Source organism: Pleurodeles waltl, chromosome 3_1, assembly GCF_031143425.1.
Source record: "Pleurodeles waltl isolate 20211129_DDA chromosome 3_1, aPleWal1.hap1.20221129, whole genome shotgun sequence".
Classification (NCBI taxonomy): Eukaryota; Metazoa; Chordata; class Amphibia; order Caudata; family Salamandridae; genus Pleurodeles; species Pleurodeles waltl.
The window spans coordinates 1,026,711,659-1,026,727,088 of record NC_090440.1 but is presented as its reverse complement, the minus strand read 5'-3'; the positions used below and the strand labels follow the sequence as shown (position 1 = coordinate 1,026,727,088).

Here is a 15,430-nt window from a genome sequence, read left to right as displayed (position 1 = left end):
TATTAATTGGTTTATCCATGATTGGCATATTTGATTTACTGGTAAGTCCCTAGTAAAGTGCACAAGAGATGCCCAGGGCCTTTAAATCAAATGCTACTAGTGGGCCTGCAGCACGGATTGTAACACCCACATTAATAGCCCTGTAAACATGGCTCAGACCTGCCACTGCAGTGTCTGTGGGTGCAGTTTTAAACTGCCAATTTGACCTGGCAAGTGTACCCACTTGCCAGGCCCAAACCTTCCTTTTTGGTACCCCTAAGTTAGGCCCTAGGTACTCCCATGGGCAGGGTGCAGTGCATTTAAAAGGTAGGTAATGTACTGATGTGTTTTACATATCCTAACAGTGAAATACTGCCAACATCGGGTTTCACTGTTGCAAGGCCTATCTCCCTCATAGGTTAACATGGGGGCTGCCTTTAAATAACTTTAAAGTGCAGATTCCCTTTGAGGGCAGATAGAATTATGGAGTTCGGGGTCTCTGAACTCACAATTTAAAAATACATATTTTAGTGAAGTTGTTTTTTAGATTGTGAGTTTGAAAATGGCACTTTTAGAAAGTAGGCATTTTCTTACTTAAACCATTCTGTGACTCTGCCAGTTTGTAGATTCCCTATCCGGGTCAGTTTTACAGTTAGGCTGTTTACACCTCTCCTCTAGACAGTGACGCAAAGGGAGCTGAGGGGTAGCCTGCATATCTTGATGAGCCATCTGAGCTAGAGTGGAGGGAGGAGTCGTCACTTGCACCTGAAAGGACTGTGCCTGTCCTCACACAATGTAGTCTCCAACCTGCTGGTGTGTGAGTCTGGGGTCTGGCCTGGACAAGGTAGGATCTTGCAAATACTTGAGACTTTGCTTTGAAGTTTGCCAACTTCAAAGGCAGAACGGGGTATAAGAAGAAGACCCAAAATCCCAGACTTTGAAAATCTTTCTGCAATCAAGAGGAACCTCTGCAAGGAGAAGAGCTTAAGAGCTGGAGGAGGAGTACTGTCCCTTTGCAGTGTTGCTTTGCTGGACTGGCTTGCAGTTGCTGCTTCTACCTTAAAAGAGTGGAAAGGGTGAACTTTGCTGTGTATCCTGCTTAAGAAAGTTCTCCAAGGGCTTGGAGTAGAGCTTGCCTCCTGTTGGAAGTCTCAGGGACACCAAAAGACTTCAGTTTCCTCGACCTGCAGCACTGGGAACTGTGTGTTTTGTGCGGTTCAAGAGAAGAAACCACCAACGACGCCGCTGGTCTGCACTGTGATCTGCCGACGCCGCATGGAGTCACATTGCCTCACTTTGCAATGCAACTCTGGTCTCACAGACGCTGTCATCAGACGACTTCACAGAGCCTCAGCTCTCGCAGTGACCTGTGGGACCTGCACTCTGGCATTGCCTGCGCACACCGAGGCTGGGCCTCCCCGATGACTCCTGCACCGACTCTGGAACCGACACCACGACGTCAGTGACGCCACTCTCTGGAGAGGACTGCGAGGAACACGACACCCTACAAGTCCAAGGTACTGTTTGCAGGTCTTCCCGACACCGTAGCTGGCCTGTGGCACTGCGGCTGGCCTGAACTGTTGGTTTTGTTGCTCACAACGCCATGATGACCCCAGGTGGAGTTAATTACTTCATGGAACTGTATTTTGGAGTAAATCTTGCAGAATTCATCATTTTATTAATGTATGTTGGATTTTTATCATTTTGGTCTTGTTTTACACACCTAAATATTGGCTATTTTTCTAAAACAGGTGTGGTGTCCTTTTGTAGTGTTTTCACTGTATTACTGTGTGTTATGTGCAAATGCTTTACAAATTGCTTCTAAGATAAGCCTGAATGCTCGTGCCAAGCTACCAAGGGGGTGAGCAGGGGTTATCTGAGAGGGTATCTCCCTTATCCTGACTAGAGTGAGGGTGCCTATTTGTACAGGGTTCAAATGCACTGCCAACTAGAGACCCCATTTCTAAAAGTGTGGCAGGGGAAGCAAAGCAGTGAGAATAAGGTAATCAGGCCACTCATCCTGTGGAGTTTGAGGTTCTGCAATCTCACTTTCTTCCCTTTTATCTTCCAATGAAGATAGGTCTGTCTTTGGTAGCAATGCTATGTTGGACTCGGGTGTTCTCCTGGGCATGAGAGGTGGAGGAATGTGTCTTGACATAGTAGGAATGGCATGTTGAGGTGATATTACTGGCTGCTCTTGTTGAGGTTCAGGGAACCTTTACCTGTAATCTTGCAGCATAGCCTACAAATCCTGGAAAAGGGACATGGGGACCGCTACATCATCATGCCTAGGCTGTGGATGATGTTGATAGTGCTCATATTGACTTTTTGATGGAGGAGCATAATATTGTTATTAATATTGGTCTTCTTCTTCTTCCATGTCTTTATCCTGGCACTTTACCAATAGCTCTGATGGACTCTGTGGTGTTTCAAATGGCCCGTAGTCATCAAACTCTTCCATGTCTAATAAGTGAAATGGTCCCGTTGACGAGATCGTCGACGATTTCTTTGTCAACGTGATCATCGACCCTGTGGATGCCGGCATGATCGCCAGCCCTGCGAATGCCACCATCGTTGGGAGGAATTCCGTAGCCGGTGTCGTCTTCGATGGTATTGCCGTCAATGGTGTCTTCGTGGATGACAGAATCCTAGTTGACGGATGGGTGTGTCGACTACTGTGGTCGTCGGTGTCTTCGCCGACAATGGTCTTTTAGATGAGACAGTGGTGACTGTCATTGTCATCGACAACAACTCTGCAGTCGATAGTGATGTGGTATTTGATGGTGTTTTCAGAACAGTTTTAGTTTTCCTCGTTGACGGTTCCCCAGACTTTAGAGATAGAGTGCAGGGTTGAGAAGAGGACTCCTCTGTGTAGATATGTTTTCTTTTCCCCTTTCTCAGAGGTTCTTTATGATGAGTCTTTAAGGCCTTCCTGCTCTTCTCAGATGTCCCCTGGTTAGAGGATCTTGCTAACTTGTGTGACCTCACAGAGGTGTCACTGTCTTCCTGCAAAGTTGTGGTTCTCTGAGTTCCCCCCCTCCCTATCCTATAAGGTCTTAGATGAAAAACTGTGACATATTTTCCACACCTTTACTTTGTGCTGGGGGTAAAGGCAATAGAGGCAGTCCTTATATGGGTCATCCAGATGCAGCCTTTTCTTTTCATAGGTTTTGCAGGGTCTGAAGAGGCCTTTCTCTGAAGTATCAGACATGACAATTCAAGATAACTTTCAAGCTTTAGAGAAAAAAAAAACTGAGCAGAGCTCAGGGAGACTCCCTTCACACAATATACGATAGAAAATCTGAGGGATGCATCCTCTCTTGGGAGTATTCTACCGGGTGCTGTCACCTGAGTGGTTATTGTTCATGTTTAGTCCTTAAAAAAAAAAAAAAAAAAAAAAGACATAGAAAAGCTATTAAAGTGACTGTTCATTGCCGTTATGGCCTATGGTAATGATACTTACTGCTTTATTCTGATACTGTAAGACTCCTACTTCGACGACGTGGAATTGATTCAAGCATGTGAATCTATGAAAGATCCAATACCGGAGAAAATGTTTACACTTCAGTCAAATTTCAAGCCCTGCCCGGCAACCTGTCTGAAAATGTGCTTTGGCACATATTCTGGGATGTAAAGCACTACAAAAATGCATTTTTAGTTCCCATTACTGCCCTCTATACTACCATCGTGACCTTCATGAATCCACAGAGCATATTTACAAGGATTTGGCTCAGGCAGCGCAGCAAGTGATCACTACATTTCTGTCCTTTCCCCCTGCACTGGTGCACAATTTTCTGCCTAGTGCCAACGCAGGCACCCTTGCACCATGGAGAATCCTGGGAGGCGTTTTCCTCTTTCTATGTGTGCTGCAGAATGCAGGACACATGGAAAGAAGCAAAAACGAGGATTAATAAAGGTACTTCTTGTTGCACCTGCCCTGGGGAGGGGTAAGATTTTGCTGCATTCCCAGGTTTACAGATCCTTGTAAATCTGGGAATGTGTCAAAACTCATGGGTGTTGCATGGGAAAACCCACTGCAACGCCCAGGGAATGCCCCCCGACGCAGTGTAGGAAAATGCAGCAACTTGCACTGCGTTGCCTTAAACTATATCAACGAGGCCAAGACAAGCCATGCAAAGTGGCTTTGCGTAGCTTTGTAGATATGGGTCTGGACAATGCACCGCTGAAGCATCAAAAACAGTGATGCACTGGCGGCACATGGGGTTTGTAAATATGCTGCCACGTTTATATCGCATGGAATTGAAGGTATGAAATTAACAAGTTTGAAGTCTTCAACTGTGAAAAAGCATACTATATAAAGGGTTTTAGATAAACATGAAAGATTAACAAGAAATACTTTTCTCAAAGGTTTAGACACAGGTGTGTGAAGCCCAGGGGCGGCTCCTCCGCAATGGTGAAGGAGCGTTGCCCCACTGGCTAAGAGACAGCAGCTGAAAAATAAAAATAAATTTCACTATTGTTCAGCCAGCATGTGCAGGGAAGGGCGGGTCTGGGCCATGGGAGGGGGAGGAGAAATGGAGAGGAGTGCATCAAGTGAGCATGTCAGTTTGGCCGCCCCTCTTAGGCCGGCCAAACAGAGATGTGCACTTAGGGTTCTCCAACCCGGCTGTGTTGCATAAACAGCTTGGAGAAACAGCACAGACTCCAATGCACTATCTGTGCGGCAGACCAAGCCACATCAGACCAATCCTGGTGCTGCTCTCATGCTATAGCACCAGGATTGTGTGAGGAGCTTGCGCTGGTGTGCCAGGGACTGCTGGGACGCCATCAGGAGAGAAGAGAAGCAAGGCGCCCGGTGGCAGTGGCAGCAGCAAAAGGTAAGTTTTCCCCAAAAATATTATTTGTATTTCCCCTGTCCCCATCCCTGCCCGCTCCTCCCCGTGAGATTTGCGACAGCCACTGCTGGTGAAGCCTCTTTAAAAACATACACACTGTTAATGGTATATCTGATTGCGGGCCCGTCTCCACTGGGCATGGTTTCTACAAAGTATTATAAACAAGCATTGACAAAGCTAATACGTGTGACTCTGCCAGGTTGGTGCAATGGTTAAATGATTTTAATTTTTTAAGACACAGGTGGGTGAATCTCAGGGGCGGCTCCTCCGCAATGGTGAAGGAGCGTCGCCCCACTGGCTAAGAGCCAGCAGCTGAAGAATAAAACTATGTTTTACTATTGTTTTATTTTTCAGCTGCAGTTCAGCCAGCATGTGCAGGGAGGGGCGGATCTGGGCCATGCGAGGGCGAGGAGAAGTGGAGTGGCGTGCACTAAGTGCGCATGTCAGTTTGGACGCCCCTCTTAGGCCGGCCAAACTGACATGCGCACTTAGGCTTCTCCAACCCGGCTGTGTTGCACAGACAGGTTGGAGAAACAGCACAGACTCGAATGCACTTTCTGAGCAGGAGACCAAGATGCTCAGACCAATCTTGGTGCTGCTCTTATGCTATAGCACCAGGATTGCGTGGGGAGCTTGTGCTGTTGTGCCAGGGACTGCCAGGACACTATCAGGAGACAGGGGAAGCAAGGTGCCCAGTGGCGGTGGCAGCAGCAAAGGTAAGTTTAAAAAAAATATATTATTATTTTATTTCCCCCGTCCCTGCCCGCTCTTCCCCTTAAGATTTGCGACAGCCGCTGCTGGTGAAGCCTCTTTAAAAACATATACGCTGTTACTGGTATATCTAATTGCAGGCCCGTCACTACTGGGCCCGGTTTCTACAAAGTATGATAAACAAGCATTGACAAAGCTAATAGGTCTGACCCTACCAGGTTGGTGCAATGGTTAAATGATTTTCATTTTTTAATACAGGCATATTTCACAAAAAGAAAAAAGTATATGCTGCTGCCTAAACATGGTGGTAATAGGTTTGCAATAAAAATGTTTTACGTTTAAAAATATTCAGTCCTGTGGCTGCTTTAGTAGTAATTTTTTTAAATAACATTCATTCCAGTTCTTCATTCCATTTTATTATTTGTGAAGGAGAACAAACTAAATCACCACCTAATCAAGCACTTAAATCACAGGTCCCTCCTATGTTATAGACAGGATAAATAGACAATGTTTAAGGTTGCTATAAATACATAATATAAAAAGAGCACATTGAACCAGGTTTGTCAGTTAAGAGAAGGGAGCTATTTTTAAGGGGATGTGAACAAAGCACCCAGGCTTTGTGGAATCACTCAAAGTGAAGGGAACCAACAGTTTAAATGGGTTCACCCCTTGCCCCATTCTGTGGTAAGTGGAAGCAAAACGAGAATGACAGATATAGAGGCCAATGGATGAAGCTCACTGTCCATAAACCCTTGTATGTACATTATGTTTGATATATATATATATATTTTTTTTTTGCAATAGTCTGTCATACAATTAAAGCGATCTCGAAAGGCCAGACCTAAAAACTAATTTCACAACTCTAGGAACATATTTAAACATACTATCTTTCACATAGTTTCCAAGAGAGATGAAGGCCTGACATGTTTGGGAATCTTACTGCAGATGTCTACCGTCTTTCACAGTGTGGGTCATATCTTGTGGTCTCAGCCAGAAAAAAAGCTGAAAATACTCCTTGCAACACTTAGTTTTACATTTTTCTATCCAAAATACGTTATTGTTGGTCGCCGGGAATAAGTGTCAGTCTGCCTGGAAAAGGATCAGGTGAAGGGCTGTACGGGGATCTCCTCTATCATGTATACTTCTTAATGCATCGAAGCTCTAACTCATGCCCTTGATCTTCAGGAAAAACATTACCAAGGAGGTAAAAAATGGTGATGGAGTGGGAGAAGGGGCTTTCATGGAAACATGAAGTTGTCAGTGTTCTTTGAACTCCATAGGCCTCAGCATACTCTGCAGTAGTCACCAATGGGCTACTGAAACTAACAATTTGTGATACTGTAATTATACATTATATGTAGAGCTCTCCAACTCTGAGAGACCTATGCAGTCAGTTGAGAACGCCTCAGTATCGTGTGAAATCTTTAAAAAAAACAGAAGCCTTTAGCCTCTGAAGGGAAGTGCATCGGCTCAATGTAAAAGCGTACACTACATTCAAAGAGAGCATGCATTACATTTAAATATTGCAGTGAGGTTCGGAAAACCATTTCAGGACTCTAAAAATCAGTCCTAAAGCCCCCTGAAGATAGTAACCTTAGGTAAAAAAAAGTCTACGAGGAGCAAGTCAACTATCAATGGAAACACCCCTGGATATGGCTCCTCTTGAGAAGTGGTGCCTGTAAAGAGTTGAAGCCTACGGGGTGCAGTGCAGCTAGTCACTCCCCGATATGGTCCAGGTAGACCTCATGCTTTAGGAGTGTCACTGCCTGTGACGACTTCCAGTCATTGATCTTAGATGCTTCAAGGACGTAGTGTGTGAATTTGTGGGCTCATTTAGAGTGTTAACTAAAATCCTTCTGATTTATCCATGCAAATGGTATAGGATGAGGAAGGATGCTTCATAACATGACCACACCAATGCTAGATTATCAGCAAACAGAAACAAGTTCAGACTCCAGGCCTCTTCCGTTTATGGAGTCTCTGTTGAGACTACCAACAACGGGGTTCATTTTGTAGCAACTTTGGCAGCGGATTGTAGCAGGATACAACCCCTGGAGACTGAGTAGACAGCTTTTCACAATAGCCATTCAATACTCTTCTAAACTATGATTCTTTTACCCTCATTTTCCTGGACACACTGAAGACTTTAAAGCGAACCACCTAACACCAAACAATCAAAAATACCACGCTTAAACGACCATCAATTAAAAAAAAACTTTTTTTTTTTTTTTACAAACACAACCATGTGAAATCACCTGATGCGCCAATTACACTGCCAATGCCACAAACCTTACCTTTTCTTGAGAAGATCCATTGCAGAGCCTATAATTTCATTCTTCATTTTCTGCAGCTTGGCTCCATAACCAGATAGATCTGTTGCTTCCAAAAGAAGGGAAGGACAACAGGAAGATTGTGCTTCTGAGACAAGCCTTCCATCTGCAGCATTAACAATTTCGCTAACACTGTTTCCATTCGCTGCAGTCCGCTCATGCAAAATACAGTCCTCTTCCTGTCGATGAACAGCCAACCCTTGTAGAGGTGACCTCGGGACCGGGCTAGAGCAAATGGGAGCTGTGGCTCTGCTGCCTTCCACATTTTGATTTTTGGTGTCCTCAAACAACCCTTGGTTCACATCCGTTGATGTTCCGTTGCAGTTAATGCTGTCACTAGAACACAAATCGTTCTGCAAGTGGAAAACAGATTTCGAGCACCTGTCAGCATTATCCATTTCATTGGGGGCTTCAACATTTATTGTTTTATTATTAGCAAGTGTGTGCTTTGAAATCGTTTGCACCAACGATAGGCATGCATTTTCATTGTTTTCTGTATTGAAGGGCTGACTTCTGAAGCTTGCCTGGTTGACAAGTAGTGTCTCATCTCTGCTGCCTGGAGAGGAGTTTCTGCTTCTCATTCTTTTAAATTCTTCAAAAGTAGGAATGTACAGTCTACCTTTACAACATCCTTTGCTGTTCAGTTCCGGGCTAGACGCTTGTGTGACATTTGCGTATCCACAGTCTTTTAAAGATTCTGCAGTTTTTGATTTCACAACGGACCTTCTGTTCTCTGCTTGATGTAGGGTAAGGTTGGGAGAACTATTCTGTCTCCTGAGGTGAAAACGTCTCATTGCCTCCTGCTTGATGTCTTCTGGGCAGGTTATCCGCGGGCATAAACTCGACCGCTGCCTCTGCAATGGCATTTGACTATGAGTGATTGTGCCATGATCTACATATACTGCGCCACAGTTCAAAGCGCCTCCATTTTTGCATTGCTGGCATGTTCTGCTTTGAGAAAACTCACTTGCAACAAAATCGTTCAAAAACGCCTGTGGTCGGACAGGCTTAATTGGTTCGGTTACCTTTGAACTATGGAGCCGAAGCTTTTCCTTCAGCTCCCTTTTGGCATCACCATGCAGGACTCTCTCATCTGCTGATGGAAAAAGCCACTGTGGCACTCTGGCAAAAGGATAGGCTGGCAAATCTTTGTGGATTGGCATTCTCTCAGAATTTATGGGCATGTGTCTGCAAGCTTCAACTATGGTGCGGAATGGAGGCCTGCCAATCGAACCTTCAGACCAATGGCTGGTGCTTTTACAGTGCAAGATAAACTCACTGTCCACACTTCGGCAGTGAGTGTACAAATTAGAGTCTGCCACTGTTGCCCAGTGTATATTCTCCAGGCTTCGATATAGCCTGGTGTCTCCCCCGTTGGAAGGTGTCATCTCCCCAACCATTCCAAGGGTATCCATGTTCTTTAACGGGTGCATGGTTCTTGGTAGACAGTTCTTTATGTCATGATTTGCGTATAGCTGAGTGTTCTGGGTGCTCAAAACAATCTTGGTGTTTTCCTGTCTGTCATCAATGTTAAGGTATGTCATAGCAGATTATCATGGGGCTACAACAATCTGACTGTGGGCTGAAGAGGAAGTTGGTAGGTCGTAAAGTTCAATAGCCATACCTAAGGCAGCGGCGTGGCAGGTTGATGACCACAGAAAGTGCATAGTTCTTCTCATACTGTCGATGCACCACTCCAAGACCATTAAAAAATGTAAATCCACAAATTGAATAGATCATTGGTACAGCATCCTATAGAAATGAGAAAACAAATATTGTAAGATGTGAGAATTATTTTTAAAAACACCATCAACTGTTAAAAGTAAACTTGCAGGTATAACTGATTTGTTGGCCAATTCCAACAAAAAACCACCAGCAACGCTTCTAATACATATCACCTGTCTAATGCTTAATAAAGAACACTGTTCAAAAATTGAGATGTTACCACTTTCTATAGTGAAAAATATAAATGTTCTTCATTCCTCTTTCGCACTCTGATGGACTTATAGTTTGATTAGGGAATGCATATGGGATAAATGCTCTTAGTTTTTCTAAGGCACATCCTCCAACTCTCACCTCTATAAAAATGTCATTAGTCTGAGATAATAAGACAAAACACAATCATGCAAAGATATCCCCGCTTTTGAAATGCCTTTGAAAATATGCAGCAAAATAATGTTAATTTGTCACTTTTCATCAAAGTCAAACCAAAACAGAACCACCTGCAAAGTGAAATGCTAATGGTGGATGGGCAGGGGCATCCTTGCCTTCATTGTCCATTTCTCCCAATGTTTACTTCTCCCTTAACTTGCTCATCCATTGTTCCCCGACACTCTCACCATAGTGTTCACCTTTTTATCCTCCATTTGTCTATCTTTAAATTTTGGAGGGCCCAGAATCTGGTATTTGCAGCAGGGTAGTGAACTTTTAAATATTTTTTTAATTTGTTTCCAAGATGGGCGTCCACCATCTTGGAAAGGAGTGTCAGCATCATACCATATGCATGCACAGGTGTGGTGATGCATCTGCAAGATGTCATCTCATTGGCCAACCGTAGCATCATGACACATATGCCTACACGCGATGACCCAAGCACGAGTACACATCATCATGTTTTTTCCTTTTTTTATTATGATGCTGCACAACATTGGCAAAAAGCATTGGCACAGCAAATAGCTCTGCACCTACTTCCTTTGCCAGTGACTGTTTCATTATGAAACGAACAAAGGTCAAATGTAGTTACAAATTTGAGAAAAAACATAAAAAGGTGAAAAAAAGAGCACAAAGAGAATAATATATAACATGGATAGTTTAGAAAATCGTTGTCTATTATTTCACACTGGGAAGAATTTTAAGTATTAAGTTTGCCAGTGTGAGAGACAACCTATCAAGCTTGATCGGATTCTTTGTCAGTAGCAACCTACCCACAGCTAAACTACGACTACTTTTTTTCCTTGGCATCAGTCTTGTAAATCCTAGTACAACACTACGTCCCTTTGATTTTTCTGAGACTAATATGTAATTTATCCATTTACAGTACCGATGCACGACAGGACATTGTGAGAAGATGTGAATTGGATCACTACTATGAGGATTACACTTAGGACAGGTAAAATGTGTTCTGATTTTATACAAGTACAGTTTTTCTGGTATTTATTATATTTTCAACAGGATTTTGGGTGTTATAGTTTACAGCTATGGGTTAAGTAAATATGTATGCTTTCTGTAATACAGTTGCTCCCAACCTTTTGACATCTGTGGACCCCCACTTTATCATCACTGAATCATTATTGGAATCCGTGGACGCCCCACTGAGTCATTACTGGAAGCCAGAGATCCCAGCCTAAACACCGTTGATGATTTGAAGCGCAAAACAATACACAAAAAATACAGAAACAAGTATTCAAACACATACACAAGTAACACATTTTCTTTTTTTTGCAAACAAATATAAATAAAATAAATAAACATTTTTATTTTAAAAGGAAGGTTGGAGGTTTTCAAAATTCAACTGAACCCACATATACGATAATCTGTTTGATGCACCTGTAATGCTCCTACGAATCAATCTGAGAGTACTAATTACATTTTTTGCCTCCAATTTCAAATTCCTTGACATTCACATTTTAAATTCTTCTATTGCACATTTAGCCACTTTATGTATATCCAATTTATGAATCTGTTAATATTACTTAATTTTCTAAGTAGCTGTGGACCCCCTGAGGAGGCTTTGCGGACCCCAGGTTGGGAACCACTGCTCTAATGGACAGTGCAAGCCCGAGTTGGATATTGAAAACCTAAACTTCCTGAACACTGACTCCATCCAGAGTTGGCCCACGTTGGTCTACTGAGTGGCCAGTAAGTCACAATATTCACACGAGGTATATTTACATAAAATTAAACTAAACTGCAGTAGTTGACATAGTCTGTTGTTTCTGAAAATCTAACAGTGATCGCTTACAATGGAACAATCCTGTAAGACTTATCTTAATTATCCTTACTATAGCTTAGATATTTTTTGATAAAATCGAGATGAGGGGATGCTTAATGAGCTCTGAAAATGTAGGAAAAATAAATGAGAATGTATTCCTTTATATTCCTGGTATTATAACTACAAAGTCGTTACATATTGCCAACAACACACAGTTCCCCATCGTTTCACTTTTCTGCCATACTGCAAGGAAGAGCTGTTAAATACTACACCTTACAGTGTATTACCTCATACAGGGGATCTGATAAATATTGGTGGTCTCCAGGAGAACCAGCTGTATCTCTCATAATTAAACCAGCCAATGCGCATCAACTTTACTCTTTTATAAAGTAGCGTTGCTGAATCTCAGCGTACCCGTTTTCCCTCTCCGGGTCTAATTGTGATCCCTGTACAAACATGTTTGAGCAGAGATCGCACTTACAAGCGGGGCATCGTTTACTGTACCCATTAATTACCAGGTGCGATAAAGTCCAGAAGCCTCTGTTTAATTTTGGCGGGTCAAATTTGCCGGACATTAAAGGGTGAAAGATGCCTATCAAGTACTGGGAAGGCGGATCAAAATCCTCATGTAATTCCACATCTTCAGGAAAACATTCAGCAGAAGTGCTAATTACCCCTTCGATAAATTCAAACATCCGGGTATTGAATTTTATCACGTGTGATTATGGCATACAACAATTAAGCACTCATAATTGGTTCCTAAGAGTCGGCAACTTAATTTAAGAGGGTTAACAGTCCTCCTCTGCCCACAATGAAGCCCATTAATAGACGCAGCTTTTTGCATCCCGTTCCCTGCAGAAGCCTGGCGTGCAGCAGGGCTTTCAAGGCTCCAAATGTTTCCTACTGCAGGGTGGAATCAAGCAAACAAAATATCTTTGTAACAAAATATTAGTTTAAGTAAATAGGGATACAGGGTAATAGTGCAAGCGTGTATGAAATTCCCTTCGAATAATCGGACAAGCAGAGTCAGGGAAATCATTCGCTGAAATGGGAACAACAGGTTGGCCTGCCCAGGTCCCAGTATTCTCACTTCAATCCCACAGTAAGGAGGGGAGCAATGGTCAGATGTACCGCGCTAAATAAAGACGATGGAAAGAAAGTATCGGGGGAAGCACTGGAGTCCAGATTGAGCTGGTAAGGAAAGTCTTTCTTTCCAACGGGAGCAAAACTCACCCCTTACATGGACTAAGACGAACTACCTTAATAAGGATAGTATTTTCTGCGTAGTGAAGGAAAGAAAGAATACATTAAAATTGATTACATAAATGATCTAATATCAACCCAACTGAATAAGGATACCTCATCCAACAATCTGTCTCGTGTAGTGTATGGTACTGAACGTCTGACAAAGCATGTGACTTAAAAAGTAAAAAGTCGCTTTACAATGTGTTGGAACTGAAAAGTCCTATGGATGGTAAAGACGAGTACCCCGGTCCTGAACGCCCAACTGTACTGCAGTCTGGATCCCTAATACTGATTTATTTTGTCATAGGCAAACGCGGATCAAGTGTGTGCGCCAAGTCATAGGCGAATCACACAGATTCCAGTCTTGTGGGACCAGGAGGGGTGCCCAAAGCACTACCTCATAGTGGAGGAAGGCTACCGCCTTCACCATGAGTTATGTAGCACAAGCGCGGTGGTGGCAGCATACCGTGTAGTGATAAATAGTACTGAATAGGACCTTTTTACCCTGTGGCACGGGAGTGAGGCCTTGAGGCGCACTCACCTTTTTAAAAGTTCTGCTGCAATGTGCTTAACTCACTCTTGGCCTACATCAAGTAGATGGAAGTGCTGCATAGCGCAAGAGTAGTGACTGCGTTGGGTGTATGTGTACCTGGGAAGGGTACTGTACAAAGATAGAGCAGTACTGGTTAGGAGATGCAAGATTAGTACATGTGCTGAGTACATGTATGCCTTAGAAAGGAATATGACATGAAATATTTAGTAGTGAGCAGTGCATGGGCAATAAGTATGGGTGCAAGTATACTTGAGTGAAGTAAAATTTATGAAAGGTGAAGTGTTGTACAAAGTGCATGATGAATATGTGTGCTAACTGTGTGTTTGTAAACAGCACACCCTGGTTAAAAATAGAACAGCTTCAGTGCGCGGTGACTGTGCGTGTTGAATGCTTGTGTACATGTACTGATACAATGCATGGAGGTAGCAGTGTGACTGCAGAAGTACATTTTATGGAGGACTCTGGGTTTCATTTTGGGAAGCCCATGCCTGCCTGGTGAAGATACGAGGAGAGGAATCCAACCAGACAGAATTGTGGATTGCTGCTTTCCTGTGAGCTGGTTACGGATAAAGAGACTCCCTTTATTTTCCAAAAGACTGTTCTTTGATTCAGTGATAGACCACAAGGAAGGGGTGGACACATCTCAGGAAGGGAAATGGGTCTGAAAAGAGAATCATAAAGACTAGGACCGGGGATCAGTGATTACCCATTAGATATACACATCACTGTGGCTGACATGCACCTAAGAACTCTGGTCACTCCCATGAACTGTGCTGTGTGAGAATCAGAAATGAAGTATTGCCTGCTGTGACAGAAATCTTTCATGAGGAAAGAAGAAAGAAGTGTCCACTACAAAAAAAAAAGCAGAACCCCAACATAAAACTTCAAAGGCTAAGAACATATATCACGTTTGGTGTTTGGAAAAGGACTATAAGAAGGGGAGGTTGAGTCTCAAAAACTTGTCATCTGCCAAACAGGTAGATGGGCTGTGTGAGAAGGGGAAGCTCTGCAAGATTTCTGCTGTGACTAGGACAGGGGGCCCAGGTGTGCTAGTCTCCATGCTGAGTAAGGGGACATCGCCCAGGGAAACTAAGACCACCTGCCCTGGTGCACCAGCACCTGCCTGCTTGCCAAGACGAGTGTGCCCTGTGAGGAAAAGGAAAGCACTGGAGTGAGCGAGGTCTAGTGGGGTGCCCTGCTGTGAGGACTCCCTGTGCGAGATGTGAGGATTCGGCTGTGCACTGATTGGGCTGCAGAGTGGTTTTGGCACTCCCAGGGTGCAAGAGGAGGGCCACTGGAGACTGATCCAAGTATCAAGCACTGTGCAGAGTGCCAAGCCCACATGGGCTCATTGCGGTGAGACGTACTCCGAGGGGGCAGCCGAAGTAGTAGTGTGACCAGAGTGCCAGGGCTCATGGATGCCTTCGCGGCGACCCTGTTTGCTAAGAGAGGCCACTATGCTGTGGATGATTGCATCTGAGGAATATATGTTGTGCCTGGAAGGGACTGCGGCAACTCCATGTGTTAGGAGGGGCATCTGGGACTGAATCACCAAAGAATTTATCCGCTGGGCTGTCGTCTGGGCCGGAGAAAGGCTGCAACCAGAGGGTCTAGCTGCACTGTGAGATCTGCCCTGCCTGACACCCGAGGACTAGGGGGACGACGAGGACAATAGCACACCGTTGCTGGACTCCAGTCGGGAGTTGAAGGATTGAATGAACCCTGATGGGGAGAACTTGACTAACCACATCTCTACGAGCTGGAGGCTGCTCCAATCTCCGAGGAGAGTTCACCTCACCACTCCAGAGAGTGAGCAGGCACCCGC

The 15,430-nt window shown here is 43.9% G+C and overlaps 1 protein-coding gene across 5 annotated transcripts in view; it reads right to left on the bottom strand.

The window, feature by feature from the left end:
- The window catches only part of LOC138284937 (uncharacterized), a 374,377-nt gene that overhangs the window by 95,633 nt on the left and 263,314 nt on the right, over positions 1-15,430 (bottom strand). For all 5 annotated transcript variants that reach the window (XM_069224279.1, XM_069224278.1, XM_069224277.1 and 2 more), the window contains one exon: positions 7,841-9,628. In XM_069224279.1, coding sequence (XP_069080380.1) covers positions 7,841-9,420 — 1,580 coding nt within the window. In that variant the 5' untranslated portion in view covers positions 9,421-9,628. The remainder of the gene's footprint in view (positions 1-7,840; positions 9,629-15,430) is intronic.